This window comes from Gallinula chloropus, assembly GCF_964237585.1.
Source record: "Gallinula chloropus genome assembly, chromosome: 1".
NCBI lineage: Eukaryota > Metazoa > Chordata > Aves > Gruiformes > Rallidae > Gallinula > Gallinula chloropus.
Genome location: NC_140085.1, coordinates 215761321 through 215776807, shown reverse-complemented (window position 1 = coordinate 215776807; position 15487 = coordinate 215761321). Strand labels below are relative to the sequence as shown.

Genomic DNA, 15487 nt, shown 5'->3' with positions numbered 1-15487 from the left:
AGGCCTACAGATCAAGGGCCAAACTATCATTAGTTAAATGATTAAAGGTTTTTTTTCACAGAATCACAACATTGGAAAAGTCCTTGGAAGATCATCAAATCCAACCAATCTAAACCAGATCCCTGAGCACCTCATCTACACTTTTTAACACATCCAGGGAAGGTGACTCAGCCCCTCCCTGGGCAGCCTGTGCCACAGCCCCACAACTCTGCCAGGGAAGAACTTTGCCCTCCCAGCTGAGCTGACCCTGCCCTGGGGCAGCTTCAGCCCATTGCCCCTTGTCCCATCTCCTGGCCCCTGGCTGCAGAGACCATCGCCCACCTCGCTGCACCCTCCTGGCAGGGCAGGGGAGGTGGGGAGGTCTCCCCTCAGCCTCCTCTTCTCCAGGCTCAGCACCCTCAGCTCCCTCAGCTGCTCCTCAGAGGATTTGCCCTCCAGCCCCTTCCCCAGCCTGGTTGCCCTTCTCTGCACTCGCTCCAGGACCTCAGTGTCCTTCTGATGCTGAGGAGCCCAGAACTGGACCCAGCACTCCAGCTGCAGCCTCCCCAGTGCCCAGTCCAGGGGCACAATCCCCTCCCCAGACCTACTGGCCACGCTGGGTCTGACACAAGCCAGGATGCCCTTGGCCTTCCTGGCCCTCTGGGCACACTGCTGGCTCATGGCCAGTCCCCCAACACCCCCAGGTCCTTCTCTGCCTGACAGCTCTCCAGACAGTCTCCCCCAGCCTGTAGCACTGCATGGGGTTGTTATGTCCAATGTGCAGGACTCTACACTTGGCTTTGTTAAACTTCCCAGCAGAACCCTTTGTCCTGCATACAGCAGCTGGGAGCTCTACACCCAAGGCCCTGCACAAGGCACACAGCCACGTGCTGCCTGCAGGGAGGTTCCCAGGTTTGCTGTGGAAACACCACGTACAACAGACGAGCAGTTTGGCAAAGGGCATTTTAGACACGGGGCAGCTGGGGATTAACATGACACTGGGAAGGCACACTGGCTGCCTAGCTCAAGCGGCCTTCCCACTGCAGCCACTGCCCATTGTCCTGATCACGTGCAGCCGTCAAACCCCTGCCAACACCCCATCATCCGGGCAGACAGGTTTCAAGTCAGCCCCTGCCAGACATCCTAAAGAGCAGGCCCTAAGCGCCTCGAGCCACCAGCATTACAGTGCTCTATTTCCATTCCAGAAGGGGGGAAGGTTCATTCCTATCAGAACAAACTGCTGCAAAAACTCATCAACAGAGTTGAAATAATGAACCCAGAGGCAATGCCACACTCAGCACCTCCACAGTGATACTGACAGCTCACAGAAGCCTGAGCGCAGCATCAGACTGTACCAAGAGAGATCTCCTTTCACCCAGGCGTGCCTGACCTACCTGAAATGCCAACTCATACATGGCAAGTGCCTTGGAAATGGAAGCTGTGGGAGGAAGCAGGTACCAGAGGTGGACAGCCACGCAGCGCTTCCAGTCCAGCAGGGAGCACACGTTGATGGATATTCTCTCTGATAACTGCCACACCTAAAGAAACATGTGGCTAAGTCAAACTTCACAGACAATGGTTGGTTCCAGACTTGTGACAGTGTGACATTGTGCTTTTCCTCCCGCTGGGATGGAGCTTCCCCTGCTCCAGTTTGTGCCCGTCACTGGGCACCCTGAGGAGAGTCCAGCCCCTGACACCCCCTTTAGATACGGGTCAGTGTTGGTGGGATCTCCTCACCGTCTTCTCTCCCACCAGAGATGCTCCAGGCCCTTCTCATCCTCGTACCCTCCCCAGCAGCTCCCTGTCTGTCCTGAACTGGGAGCCCAGCCCTGGACACCCAGCTCCAGCTGTGGCTCAGCAGGGCTGAGCAGAGGGGAGAACAGAACCTTCCTGGTGCTGCCAGCCACACTCTGCTCAAGTCCCCCAGGTCCCATTGGCCCCTTGGCCATGAGAACACGCTGCTGGGCATGGAGAGCTTGGTGACACCAGCACTCCCAGGTCCTTCCCAGCAGTCACCCCGACCTATCAAGATGGGGAAGTGATACCCATGACCCAAGAGCAGAGTAAGACAACTCACAGGCTTTCCTGCGAGCAGGGCAAAGATCCGCAGTCTCTCCTCCTGGATGAAGCAGTCTGCCTGCAGCCTATGCCAGTCCACAAGCTGCATGGTGAGGAGGTCCCGCACGGGCTGGCTGCCTGCTAGCTGTGAGAGGAGCAGAGCAAGCCTGTGGTCACCTGCAACGGGAGACAATGCATCAGGCGAGGCCTCCCACCCACACACAGGCTGCAGCTAGCTGCTTTGAGTTGTGGGATGCTCTCATCAGCCTACGGCAGCACAACTGGGGGCCCTGGGCAGTTTCTTATGAATTAAACCACTCCATAAACACCTACCAGGATGGTGGACGGGGGAGAAGACAGAGGAATGGGAAAGACAGACTCCCCTCTCCCCCCACCCCACCCCAAAGGATGTAAACGAATGGAAAACCTGTGAGATTTGAGCTGACCTAAGAGACTGAGCTGAAACTTGCTGTTAGGCTCTGCAAATACACAGTTTTAAAACAAGTGTAAAGCGCTGAATAGAAGCTTAATTTAAAATTGCAGTAATTAAAAACCCTTCCAAAGGAGATAGCATGCCAAAGAATAAAACCCCAAACCCCCCCAGTTCTAAAAGCAACACTGCACGCCGCCTAACTCCAGGAAAGCTGACAACTTAAGGCAACATGATAAGGCAACGTAAGTATCATGAGAGCTCAAGCAGCACAGCCACCAGCCAGTTCCCTCCTTCATCACCGCTTGGGACACCCCAAACTCTGAGCAGACAGTTACTAAGCACTCTCAAGGGTTAAATTCTCTTCAGGCCAGTCCCTTCCTCCTCCCCACAGAAAGCTGAGATTCAAGCATCTTACCCGACTGCTGGGCCAGCCTGCAAGCTTCACCAATTCTCTTCCCAGTCAGGCAGCTGAAGACAGCCTCCACATGATTCCCGTGTCGGGACAGAGAGACTTCCTCCTCGATCCGTCCCGCAGCGGTCTCGGACAGCCAGCGGGAGAAGGCTTTCCTGCGCTCCAGGGCCTGGATGTACTCACTGGGCTCCTCCAAGCCGGCCTCTAACTCCTTCAGGTCCCCCCAGATTGCTTCACACAACGTCCAGGTCAAGCACCAGTGCTTCACAACAGCTGCCAGGACAAAGTTAGTCAGAGACACACAGAAAGGACTGAGAGGGGACTCCTGTAAGACCACAAGCACAACCCTGCCGGCAACCTTAACAGATCCCCCGCTGCTAAGAGGGCCCCTCTTAACAGGGCTGCAGGAGGCCAGCCAGCTCCCCAAAGGCAAATCAAGCCACTTTCAGAAAGCAAGCCCGGTCCGTTTTCCTGTTTTATTCACGTGTCACTGCTCTGATGTGACCTCAAATCAATCCAAGAGGACAATCTCTCAGATGCATTACCATCACTGTGAAAGGAATTATTCCCCACTCACTCTGTGCCGCAGTGGGATCCTCAGATGCCTTCCGAACCCAGTCAGCATAGTCATGGATAGCAGAAACTCCCGGGTTGGGCGCTAGAAGAGGACAGGGCTCATCCATATGGACAGTGCTGTGTTTCAGCTTTATCTCCAGAGGGATGAGGTACAGCTGTTTGTCCACCTTCCGTTGTTCTAAGCTCAACTTCTCCACATACACCTTGAAAGAGGATTCTGAGAGTCTGGAGGGAAAAAGGAAGGTACAACCAGGTAGCAACATTCTGAACTCTTCTCTGTGCAAGTGAGCTGTGTCCACCATGGAGCAGCTGCACCGTGCAGCTTGTCCTAACTTTAACATCAAGACAGGGAGGCCTATGAGCCAAGATTCACAGCAAAGTACAAAGAACCTACTCACACCTCCTGGGATTCAGAGCCAGATTCTGGCAGAAAAGCTCACTGAAGCAGGTGCTTCCAGCTCCCAAAAGGCCTTCAGCACACCGTGCCACAGCATTCTGCGAGAGCTCCTTGACATCTCATCATCAGGTGTGTTGGGGAACACCAAACTTCATGAAACACTATAGCAGAACAGCTATATTCCAGCATTACACAGCCCAGGAAAGCTTTATGTACAAGCAGAATTCAAAGGCACCTGAATTCAGGAGCTGAATGAGAACCATTTCTGAGGTGGTGCAGGCAGATACCCTGGGGGGAGCTCAGCACCAGACGAGGGGCTTCCTGAACTTTAACCTGTTGCTGGGTGACAGTGCTATTTCCTTGTTACAGAAAATCACTGCTCTTACTCAGTATCCCAGCTGAGATACTGATTTTAAACATCAGCACCCCGAAGGGCACTTCACTGGCTGACCTGACCTCACCCCACACCAGTGCCACAGAAGGAACATTAGACTGAATTTAAAGAAGGTATCAACCTGCAGTCGAGATCCTTTCAAAAATGAAGGGAGTGTGTCAGAATCACCCTGAAGGAAATGACTACTCACAATTTTGGAGCAACAGGAGTTGGCAGGAACCCATATTCCATGGACTCACACTGAGGATCTTCCACATCACTCGATCTACTCAAGTGATCTCCACAATTGACCAGCGTCCAGTTGGGTCCCCACCCCACGCGGAACGAGCGCCCCATGAAGAGCGCCATGTCCATCAGCAGCTTCCCTCTCCCGTAGGTGACAGACTTCTCCAGAGGCACCAGGCCCTGCTGCCTGCGGACACCAACTGTTTTCATCTGCACCTCAGGGGCCGACAGAGGCACAGAGAAGGCAGATGCTATCGGGGAAGTCGATGGCCAAAGGGCAGCAGACGGGGGGCTGCTCAAAGTCCTCGGTCCCTTGAAATCTTGCAGAGCCGCGCTCGGTTGGAAGATGACATTGGCGAATTTGGATTGCAGCAGCCCACCCACTGGAGGGGAAAAAGCAGGAAGAATCATAGAATCGTAGGGGTTAGAAGGGACCACCAGAGCCCACTGGGTCGAAAACAGCTCCCCAGCTCATATTGCACAGGTTAGCATCCAGACAGGTCTGGAATCTCTCCAGAGAAGGGAGACTCCACACCCCCCTGGGCAGCCTGTCCCAGGGCTCCCTCACCCTCACTGGGTGGAAGTTCTTCCTATGGTCCAACTCGAGGCCATCGCCCCTTGTCCTGTCCCCACAGACACTGAAAAGGGGCTGTCCATTTCCCCCTGCATCCCATACTTAAAATATTGATAAACATTAATAAGGTCCCGCCTTAGTCTTCTTCTCTCCAGTCTGAACAGCCCCAGCTCACTCAGTCTTTCCTCACAGGGGAGATGCTCCAGGCCCTTCATCATCTTTGTAGCCTCCTTTGGACTCTCTCCAGGAATGGTTAAGTGAAGGATGTACTCTCTCTGCAGCACCTTTCCCATGCTTTAAGGTGCTTCCGGAGTGGTTTGTGATGCTAATGCATAGCTAAGTGCCATTTGCACCACAGAGAACTGCAAACCCCAATCAGCATTATGTAAGCTCCAGCACAGGGTGCTACACCAAGAACAGTACACTGTCTCAGTCTCACCCCAAAACTTGCAGGTCCTGCTACACAAGTCACTAATTTAATAGCTATTGTCACAGAAGAGCACCAGAACAGAACAGCAGCTTCTCAGAGAGCAGGCACCAACTGCTATTGACAGGAACAGGGCTGAAACTGTCCCCACCAACACCCCAGGTCTGCCTGCAGGATTCAGGAAGCGGCAGTGCCTCTCAGAGGTGTTACCCCTATGGAAATCCCCAGCCAAAGGACATACTGGGTGTAAATGGCAGAGTTTTGGGAGCAGGGGTAGTCTCTGGAAGGAGAGGCTGGGAGCTACCCTGTGCTGGACACAACTGTGTCCGCAACAGACCCACCATCCCAGCTCAGCCCCTTGGGGAGTTTCTCGCACCTCTGAACCCATCTGCAAAGCTGGCAGTGCCCCATGAGACCTTAAATGGCAGAAACTACAACACAGGCACAACAGAAAAAGAGGTAAAAACAGCAGTGCCAGCACCATGGTCAGAGGAGACAGTGGCACTGGAGCAGGTATTTTCCCACTTGTGCTGGAGCAGGGGAAAAGACAGGAGAACAGTGGGGAAGAGTCGCTGCGGACTGGCCACAAGCCCTGCTGGGGTGGGGAAGAGGTGAGAACGAAGGAGTCAAGCTGAGCCCAGCATATGGGGTGGTGGGAAATGGACAGTGGTGTTTTCATTTGGGTTCATTTCTCCCTACCCAAAACTAATGAACCATTTTACTGGAGATGAGCCTGCTCACCAGTTACTGCCATGGGCAAAACCACCTCCCCATCTCTCTCCACCCAGGAGCCTTTTTCCCCTCCAATTCTCTCTCCACCCTCACAGCGAGGAGGAGTGAGAGGTGGCACCTGTGTGCTGCTCACCACAGCCCACAACTGTTCTGCCATGTGCTCTGCCAGGGTGGGGTTTGTCTGTTAGCATTAAACACTGCACACGATCTGTGGTTTCTCACAGTACCTGAGTATCTTTTCTGTCCTTGTGATTTTGAAATAGGGAGCCTTGGAGAACAGATCTCCTGGGAAGTGTCTGCTTTTACAGGTTGCTTCCCAGGATAATGATCCAGGATCAAATCCAGGTCATCTTCATCAGCAAGGAAGGACGCTTTCATAATCTGAGGTGAGAAATCAAGGCTGCATATTAGCAATCACTCACAGCAGCAGCTAGCTGATCCAACCGGCTCCTTTCCTGGCCAAAATCACTTCTCCGTGTTGCCCGTGACCCAGCACCACACTCACGCTGCAACCACTCCAGTAAGGGTGAGGGCACACAGGTCAGGAGAGCTGAAAGCAAGCTTGTCTGCTGCTGCTGAACTCCTATAAGCTACGAGTTACACCAACATCACAGTACGTGTTAGTATGGGGGTGAAGTCCCCAAACAATCGTGTTTCTTAGTGTTTAGCTCAGTCTACATGTTTTCCAGCTTCAGTAACAGCTTTGTAACTCTTCTTTCCTTACAAAGGATAAGCATGGGTAGAAGCCCTATCCTTTGCCTGTACTAACACACGTCCCCCTGATCCAATGAAATGCAATCATGCTGAGTGGATTGATGTAGGTGTAGCTTAAGAGACAATTAACGTAACTTTAATATAAGAATTTTCATGGTTTTAAGAACAGATGAGTTTAAGAGAAAGCTGTAACTGTGTAAGCTGCTTGTGAGAGCAGCTGCAAAACTTAACCATAACAATGCAATAGTAACAGCCTTGAAGACAAAGTAAGAATTTGTGTGTTTTTAGGAGTAGATTAGTTTTGGAATTCAGCAGAATCTGGCTGTAATCACATAAGCTGTTTCATGAAAGCAGCTGCAAAACTTAACCATAATAGTCTAACAGCCTTGAAACTAGAGGCAGTAGGAGATAGGGGAGTCATAAATAATGAGACTAACGACCAATTAAGAGACAGAGTATATCTTGTTTTCAGCAAAAAGCTAAACTAGTCAGTGCAGGTGTTGGGAGCCCAGATAAGCATGGAGAGGAGAGGTGGGGAGTGTACGCTGAGAGGAGGGTGTTCAGCCTTCATCCCTGGGGACCACCGAGGGACCCCCTGGCTGTCACTGAGCATGCTCTATCTGTGGGGAATTAATATAAATTACTTCTTAGAAATAACTTGCACAACTCTGCCTTTTCCTAGAAACAATAATGAATCTGTAGAGTTAATCTGTATAAATAGGAGAAATTGGGCTTTAATGGGCACACACATTGGGAGGAGCGATCCATCCCGTGTGCACAGCGCTGCAATAAAGGATCCTGCTGAACAGTCACCAAGGCCAGGGAGTTTTGATTCCAGCTTTCAGAGGCTTCACCCTCACCACAACCCAAATCAACTTATCCTGTTACCTTGTCTCCCACAAACCGGGCCCACAGCAGTCCTGCCTGTGTGCTGCCCACGCTCTGAGATCTGGGAATGTGAATTCCAGCCATCAGAGGATTTTCATTTCTGCACTAAGCTGTCTGGAAAGGTTCACCACAGATACACACGTAGGTAATGCCTCAGTTTTAACCACACAACAGGCATGAGGTGTTGTTTGTGACATGCCAGTGTGTAAGTGCACTTGGGGAGGCAAACTGGGAATTCAGTGAGAGTTACCACAAAGTCCTCACTTTTAGGGAGGGGAAGCTGCAAGACACTGACCTGTAGGACGTGAGGGTTAATACCCAGGGTTGATGCGATGTGAGTTGAAGCAGGCACCACCTCCTGCTCTTTCATCCTGTTATCGTCTGCGAGGGGCTCCTGGGGGGGCTCCTGGGTGATGTCTGCCATATCGCTGTCCAGTTCCACAACCCTGCCCAGCTGCTCCACTTCTGGGCTCTGTGGACACAGGCAGAGGTCACATCAGATGGCAACAGACAGCAACAGCTTGCAGAAAGCATGTTTAATAGGTTCAACAATCACCTGCAAGCGAGGCGGAGCGCTCCCTTGCGTGTGTCAGGGCTCCACATTAAGTTTAGAGATGAATACACATAACCCACTCCCGTTCTCTTCAGAGTTGTAACGTAAGAGGGCACATTAACGTGAAGGAGAAGTCACGGTTTAGTGATGTCCTCCTGACGTTTGACAAGTGCTGCCATTCAGTTTAAGAAGCTACTCTCCAGCTTTCCATTTTTCAGGTGATCAAGAGAAAGGAAGAGTTTTGCACACCCCACTTTCCCCCCTCCTTCCTCAGAACGCATAAAGAAAAGTTCCCTGTGCCCCAGTTCAACCTGGAGCATTTTAGATGAAAGGGGGGCCAGGTTAAGAGCAGTGATTTTCCAGCACCAATGTGCAGTACCACTGGTGGGGGCTGAGCAGGAGTCTCCTGCCTCGTTTTCCTGGCTGTGATGTAGCACAAAGTAAAAACACTGAGTCCATGTTCCACGAAGAGCCCATCAAGAGGACAAGAGCTCCCTCACCATCACATATGGCTGGGACACAGGGGTGTGCACAGGTCAAATTGCTGTATTTTTTTTAAAGCCAGGACACATCTGTCGTTGGACTGGGAAGTTGTGGTGTTTCCCTGATGATACTCTACACCTATCCCTAGCACACCAGTGCTATGGAGTTAAGTACAGGGGCTCTCTTCCAACCCACAGCTACACTTCTCATCTCTGCTGCCAGCCCAGGGCAGGAGGAACAATCGATTCAATGGTTTTCCTGAGGGCAATCACAGTGCATCCCCTTTGTGAGGAGCCTGAGGTGATCTCCACTGGGCTCACACTCTGAGCAGGGCCAGGACAGCAGAAGTTAACTCTGACCATCACCACCACCTCCAGCTGTGCCCTGCTTGGTGAGAGCGACGAGGCCCTGTGCTGGTACCAAGCAGGAGCATGCCAGAGCCCTGCAATCCCTTCAACCATCTGTCAGCTCTGTGTTACCAGAAGCTGCTGGAAAGGACAAACCCCCTGAAGAATGACATTCACTACCAGCATTGTGTGGCTAACGGGCCTGCCCGAAAGCAGCGCCTGGCTCAGGTGTGGAGGGGCTCTAACCCCAAGCCCAGGCTCCAGTGCATTGGTTTTGCTCCAATTAAGCCATCCCCAGCAGAAGGGTCACAGGCACAGGCTGAAGCAGTACATAGATATGAGCAAGGGAACTGCGGCAGGCAGCGCACTGGAGGTCATGCCAAGGAGGCTCAGAGCATATTCATACTGAGCTGCTGCATAGCTCATTAGGGTCAGGCAAGGAACCCGATGAAGGTGATCAGATGAGGCAGATAAAATGAGCCAAGGGGGGCTGTAGAGACAGAGCTCAGTGGCAGCCACAGGAAGTGCCTCCGCCACTGGTATCCGAGTATGCGGAACAGATTTACAAGTCAAATATGGTTACAAACACAGCAGTTTCACTGCTGCCTTCATTGTGCTGTAATGCTGCCAGGTCCCTGGTGTAACTATTTCCTGGGGACCTTGAAACATTAACAAATTCATTAATAGTCAAGTTAGTGAGGGAAGAAAGAAACCCCTAAATGCTTCCTACAAACCAAAGTAGATTATTTTCAGATGCTTTATGCACCAAGACTTTGGTCAGTTTTTAAGCCCTGACATGTTGTTTCTCAGAGGTCTGGGAAGGGAAGCTAGAGGGTTTTCCTAGTCTCAGGGAAAAAACCCAACCCTGAGCTAATGGCATGCAAGTCAAAGAGGTTAATTAACCCAGAGCAGTTTTTGCTAGACACATTTGAATCCATAAAACAGGCCTGAATAAAGCACATGTATCCCTGCTATTTCTGACTGCTTAAAGCATCAGCTCTGGTCCCCATTAATCCAAACAAGAACAAAGGAGGAAAGCTGAAACACACTGTCAGCCAGCCACATCTGCATCTCCAATGAAACACAGCTACATACAGAGAGAACTTCACAGCAGCTCTTTGTTAGCCAGGAGGAGCAAGGAAGCAGGAGCTGGGCACTGCTTTGGGATTCCCTAAACCACAAGCTCACTTCATCATTTGTGGTACGGTGTTTCTACAGAGGCTCTAACTACATCAGGCTGCCTAAGACTGAAAGATTGAAAGCAATTCCCAGGTGATTTAATGTTTTCCTTCTACACCAGTATGGCCAACAAAGAGCAGTGCTGCTGGAACAGCTCCTGGTTTCAGAAAGACTCAGCCCAGCACAAAAACCCCAAAAAAATTCAAGAGGAAAAGAGCATCAATCAGCCTATCTGACAGTAATGCCTCAAGCCATTTGTCATGCTATGACTTCAAAGGCCAGAAATAAAACTCCTCCTCTGCTCCCCCGTGCTATGGGGCATCAGGAGTGTGGGCTGTGTGCCTGGCAGCACCTCAGCACAGGGTGCAGGCTGCAGAGCCTTTCACCACACTCTCAGATTACCCAGGGTAAACCAGAACACCCGCTTCTGCAAAGCCTCAAGAGCCTCTCCACACGTCCTGCCCCGCAGCTGAAGGCTCTGCACAGCCCTCCCACACCACCCCACTGCTGAGGGATTACTGGCATGGCTGGGCAACAGAGAACCCTAAAAATCCAATGTGCTCCTGGCACTTGCTTTGTTTCATGACAAGTTACTTCAAGAAGCTACAAGGAGTTCACCAACGTCTACCATTAACACCTGACAGAGTAACTCCAACCCATCAGCACCAAAATACCTTCCAAATGGGGTGTTTCACCCACAACGAGGATATCCATGCTAATTACATTTGGAAAGCACAAGTCTATCAGCTGCAACTAGACTGACCTTTAAACACAATTAAAGAAGTTTTTTTTGGAATTATGTTCCCATTAGAGCTCAAGAGGTTCCCAGAGAACTGGATGGAACGCTCCCCTCCTTCCGTCAGGCAGGGGAGTGCTGCTGGGGATGTTTTACAGAGCGTTAGAAGCAGTCACATCGAACCCAAATACACTTCAATACCCAGCGTGTAACCAGCCTTAAAAAAGTAATTTTAATAAAAATAGAGCACATTCTTAAAATATAAAGCGTACAGTCTTGCATACTAAATGATGGTCAAGGCAGCTTAATGCACACGGTCATTCTCAAGGCAGGCAGCACGAGGCGTTACCATGCTCTAGCACGTGCCCAGCGTTCACAAAAACAGCGCTTCTTCCCCAAGTGGGGCAGATATGCCAAACCCAATCTAGAGCTGAGCTTAAAGAGGAGACAAGGGTGTAAAGCCTTCCCAGCCCCACACATCCTCAATACAAAACGTCAAGTATCTTAACGAAAAGGAACATGCAAACACTCATCAGGAGGTCAGAAGAGCTACTGAGGAGATGCAAGTTTGCTCTTCGGTTTCCAGGCTACTGGTTAACGTCAACAACCCCTCCCTCGGCACCAGCTATTCTTCACATTTCCTTCTAGGAATCCCCTTTTAGTCACAGTCCTCCTTCTACCTGAGATGGGAGTGTTGGCTTGCCGTTCAGGGCCATTTGCTGGGGTGGCAGATGCCCTGGGGGTGGCATGGGTGTCGTTTTTAATTTCTTTGTGTCCACTTTTGAGGGATGCTCTTCCTCTTCCTCATCTGAATCCTGCAAGCCGTACTTGGAAAAGTGTACCACCTGTGTAACAAGAAGGGCAAGCACGTCATGCTTTGGAAGAAACATTTTGGGAGAGGGGAACTTCAGATTGCTTCTGACACTCTACAGCCAGAACAAAATCGTTACCTTAAACACCCAAGATCCGGTCTCCGGGCGGTATTCCTTGAACCGAGCGCCCTGCTTCCGAGACACAGACTCCAGTCTGCCTTCGTAATTCATCTCTGCCAAGCGCTCCGGGCTTTTTATGGGGCAACGAGATGTTTTATCCGTAGGCCAGACTCCATCCAAGGTAACTTCAGCTCGCCTGTTAATAACAGACAAAAGCATATAAGCTTGGCTTTGAGGCCAAGCTGCTGCGTGCAGGAGCTGAACACAAACTGGGCTCCTCACCATCAGAAGGACATGGAGGCCCTGGAGCGAGTGCAGAGAAGGGCAACCAGGCTGGGGAAGGGGCTGGAGGGCAAATCCTCTGAGGAGCAGCTGAGTGAGCTGGGGGTGCTGAGCCTGGAGAAGAGGAGGCTGAGGGGAGACCTTCTCCCCACCTCCCCTGCCCTGCCAGGAGGGTGCAGAGAGGTGGGCGATGGTCTCTTCAGCCAGGGGACAGGAGATGGGACAAGGGGCAACGGGCTGAAGCTGCCCCAGGGCAGGGTCAGCTCAGCTGGGAGGGCAAAGTTCTTCCCTGGGAGAGTTGTGGGGCTGTGGCACAGGCTGCCCAGGGAAGGGGCTGAGTCCCTACCCCGGGTGTGTTTAAAAAAGGGTAGATGAGGTGCTCAGGGATCTGGTTTAGCTTAGGATTGGATTGGTTGGACTTGATGATCTTCCAAGGTCTTTCTGAGAAACCAGCATCTAAATCCAGTTCCAGGCTCAGAAACTTGCAAGGACCTAGGAGCTGTATAATGCTGCAATCTGAACTCACTCCTCAGGTTTGGGTAGCTGCCCCTTCCCCCCGGCAGACAGACAGGACTCTCAAGCCCATCCCCACACAGCGCAGATTTAACCATTACCTGTTTAATCCTTCACCAACGGGTGGTTTTCTGTCGTCATCAGGGTAAACAATCACTTCTTTTCTACGGATATGTACGATGTCATCCAGGTTTAAGTTAGTCAGATTTACTTCTCCTTCAAAGTAAATTGATCCATAGCCTGCAAAACAAGCCAAAGCATCACAGCTTGTCCATGAAGAGGCCCACGTTCCTGTTATAACTCCTCTTCCTTTCCCCACCTTGCCACCTAGCTCTGTCACATCCCCAGAACAGCACATTAGTGACAACCTCACTGGTGCCAGAGTGCCAAAGGTGTGTTACCAACTTTGTTATACCCAGTTCTTTGGCACAGCCAGCCTTTTTGTTATTGCTTCACACTGCCAACACAAATTCCAAGTGGGCCCTCAGCAGATTTAGAAACCACCTGAAAACCACTGTGCACCAGATTATTATTCTTTCCTAAATAAAAGCAGGGAATAAGTCAGTTTGGGCTGAAGGTCCTTTGCTAGAGCTTGTCCCGCTCCAGCAGAGGCAGCAGCCAAGCCAGAAGCAGCAATGACCAGTTCTGCATCAATGCTCCACCAAGTCTGGACTTCCCAATCTTCACATTTAAGGACAGAAAGTGTCTTAAAAGCTACAGGCACCTGTGTTCTTATCAAGCTTCTCAAGTCATCCCACACCACAGGCAGTGCAAGCTGCCAATCCCAAAGATGACAAGCCTCAGATGCAAGCTGTTTGTGACAGCAGGGCACCGTTTGTGATCCCACAGAGTTCTGTGTGCTCAGACTCGGGCTGCCAAGCTCTGCAATCCCTGCTTCAGCCTGAAGGAGCGAAGCAGCTGCAGGCGCTCACCTTTGCGGCCGATGGTGAAGTCAGTCACCACACACTCGTTTCTGTCATTGGTGAGTCTCGCCAGCTCCTCCATGGACGGGATGGTGTAATAGCCGGCTCTGGTCAGGACAATTCCTGCAACAGAAGCAGCACTGAGAACTGGGCTGGCTGACAGTGGCCAGCTCCAGCCTCCCAGGAGTTTTACTCCGTTTCTTTTGCAAGCTCCAAGGTCCCAAAACAGCTGAGATTCAGGGTAATGAAAGCAAGGGTGGAAATGAAAACACCTTAATTCCACCACCCTCGTGATTGCTACTGCAGGCTCTCCCTGCCTAGCGACCTGCCATCAGAGATCAGCGGTGAATGGGTAGGTAAGAAGAAAAATGCAAACATATATAGCAACACCTGAGTGTCTCTGAGCTTTGATAACTTGGAAGCTCAGGCACCTGCTGACCAAGAGGCAGCAGCCTTTAACAGCTTCCAGTGTTTTTTCATCTACCGCATTGTCTAATGATCTCTTCACCATCTGCAGATCACTCACGAGTTTGAAAGCCTAACACACACCCTCACCTTTTCACCAGCTACAAACTCAGTTAAGGGAAAGGTTCTCAAGACCTCTCATTGTGTTTTCACACTTCTCTATCTTTCAGCTTTACTAAACCCTGAGACCAGCACTGAAGAGTGCTGAAAACAGATCTACACGGACTGCTATGTACAGTCTGTTCCCTTCCTGGTAAATTCTACAGTGTAGTTTGCATGTCAGTAACTCCTGAGCATCACATTTCTAACTCTAAGGTCTTGCTCCTGAGCAACAGGCAGTTACAGATTGGGTCCTCCTCTTTCTCTGCCTCACATATCTCACCACCTCAATCTAATATCAACTTGGGTGATGAAATTTCACTGCACAGCAGATAAAAAACAATCTGCACTAGGTAAGAGAACGAAGAGCAAGATTTGTGTTCTGAAGGAAAAGGTACAGAGAGGAGGCAGAGAGAAGCAGCCAAGGGTCCAAACCAGCCAACGACAGCACGAATGCAGTGTTCAGGAAGTGCTGCCAGGGGCTGCAGGTCTCCAGCCTCACACAGCCTAACCTGCAGGGTGCAGGTGATGCACAGTTTCAGGCTCCTCTTCCCGCTCATCCTGAAGGGAATCATCATGGAATGAGGCATCTTCACTGCTGCCTTCCAGACCGTTCCGCAACGCCACCCGCATGTTGAGAGCCACGATGGTATCGTCTGTGCTGCTGTTCTGGTGCCTGTGCACGCTGTTCTCTGGGGTCTGTGGGATGGGCTTGGCAATGGGGTTGGTGTAAAACCTTGTCACTTCATGATGATCCTCCTCCTCCTCTCGCTCGCCCTCTTGCCTGTGGTTTTCATCGGGAGGTACTGACAAAAAGAACCTGGAGAAATGAACAATCATCTGAATTTAGTACTCAGGTGTTGGGGAAGGCAGCGGGACTGCCAGCAGCTCTCCTCACAGCAGACACAGGCCCTGACAATACCCTCACATTCCCGTGAGACGGGAAAGTTCCTCATGCTGAGATGTTTTTGGTAATCACATTCTCAAAACACGGCGGCCTTGAAGCCAGGGGTACAGCTGCCCTGAACCAAGCAGGAGCTGTGGGAAGGGATGTGGGAGCGAGTGAACATGTCATGAACTAGCCATAATAAGTGGTCAGCACAGCAGGTGTGCAGATACTTTTAGACATCAAAGGTAAACTGACAATGTTTAGCTATAAGATATGC

At 51.1% G+C, this 15487-nt stretch overlaps 1 protein-coding gene across 1 annotated transcript in view; it reads right to left on the bottom strand.

Moving 5' to 3' along the window:
- The window catches only part of NUP98 (nucleoporin 98 and 96 precursor), a gene marked incomplete at its 5' end in the record, with an annotated part of 40313 nt that overhangs the window by 5452 nt on the left and 19374 nt on the right, over nucleotides 1-15487 (bottom strand). Inside the window, 12 exons of the mRNA XM_084260575.1 lie at nucleotides 1374-1517; nucleotides 2057-2214; nucleotides 2886-3155; nucleotides 3460-3683; nucleotides 4440-4857; nucleotides 6435-6588; nucleotides 8105-8281; nucleotides 11788-11952; nucleotides 12058-12235; nucleotides 12936-13074; nucleotides 13767-13880; nucleotides 14834-15141. Of these exons, the coding sequence (XP_084116701.1) occupies nucleotides 1374-1517; nucleotides 2057-2214; nucleotides 2886-3155; nucleotides 3460-3683; nucleotides 4440-4857; nucleotides 6435-6588; nucleotides 8105-8281; nucleotides 11788-11952; nucleotides 12058-12235; nucleotides 12936-13074; nucleotides 13767-13880; nucleotides 14834-15141 (2449 nt within the window). The remainder of the gene's footprint in view (nucleotides 1-1373; nucleotides 1518-2056; nucleotides 2215-2885; nucleotides 3156-3459; nucleotides 3684-4439; nucleotides 4858-6434; nucleotides 6589-8104; nucleotides 8282-11787; nucleotides 11953-12057; nucleotides 12236-12935; nucleotides 13075-13766; nucleotides 13881-14833; nucleotides 15142-15487) is intronic.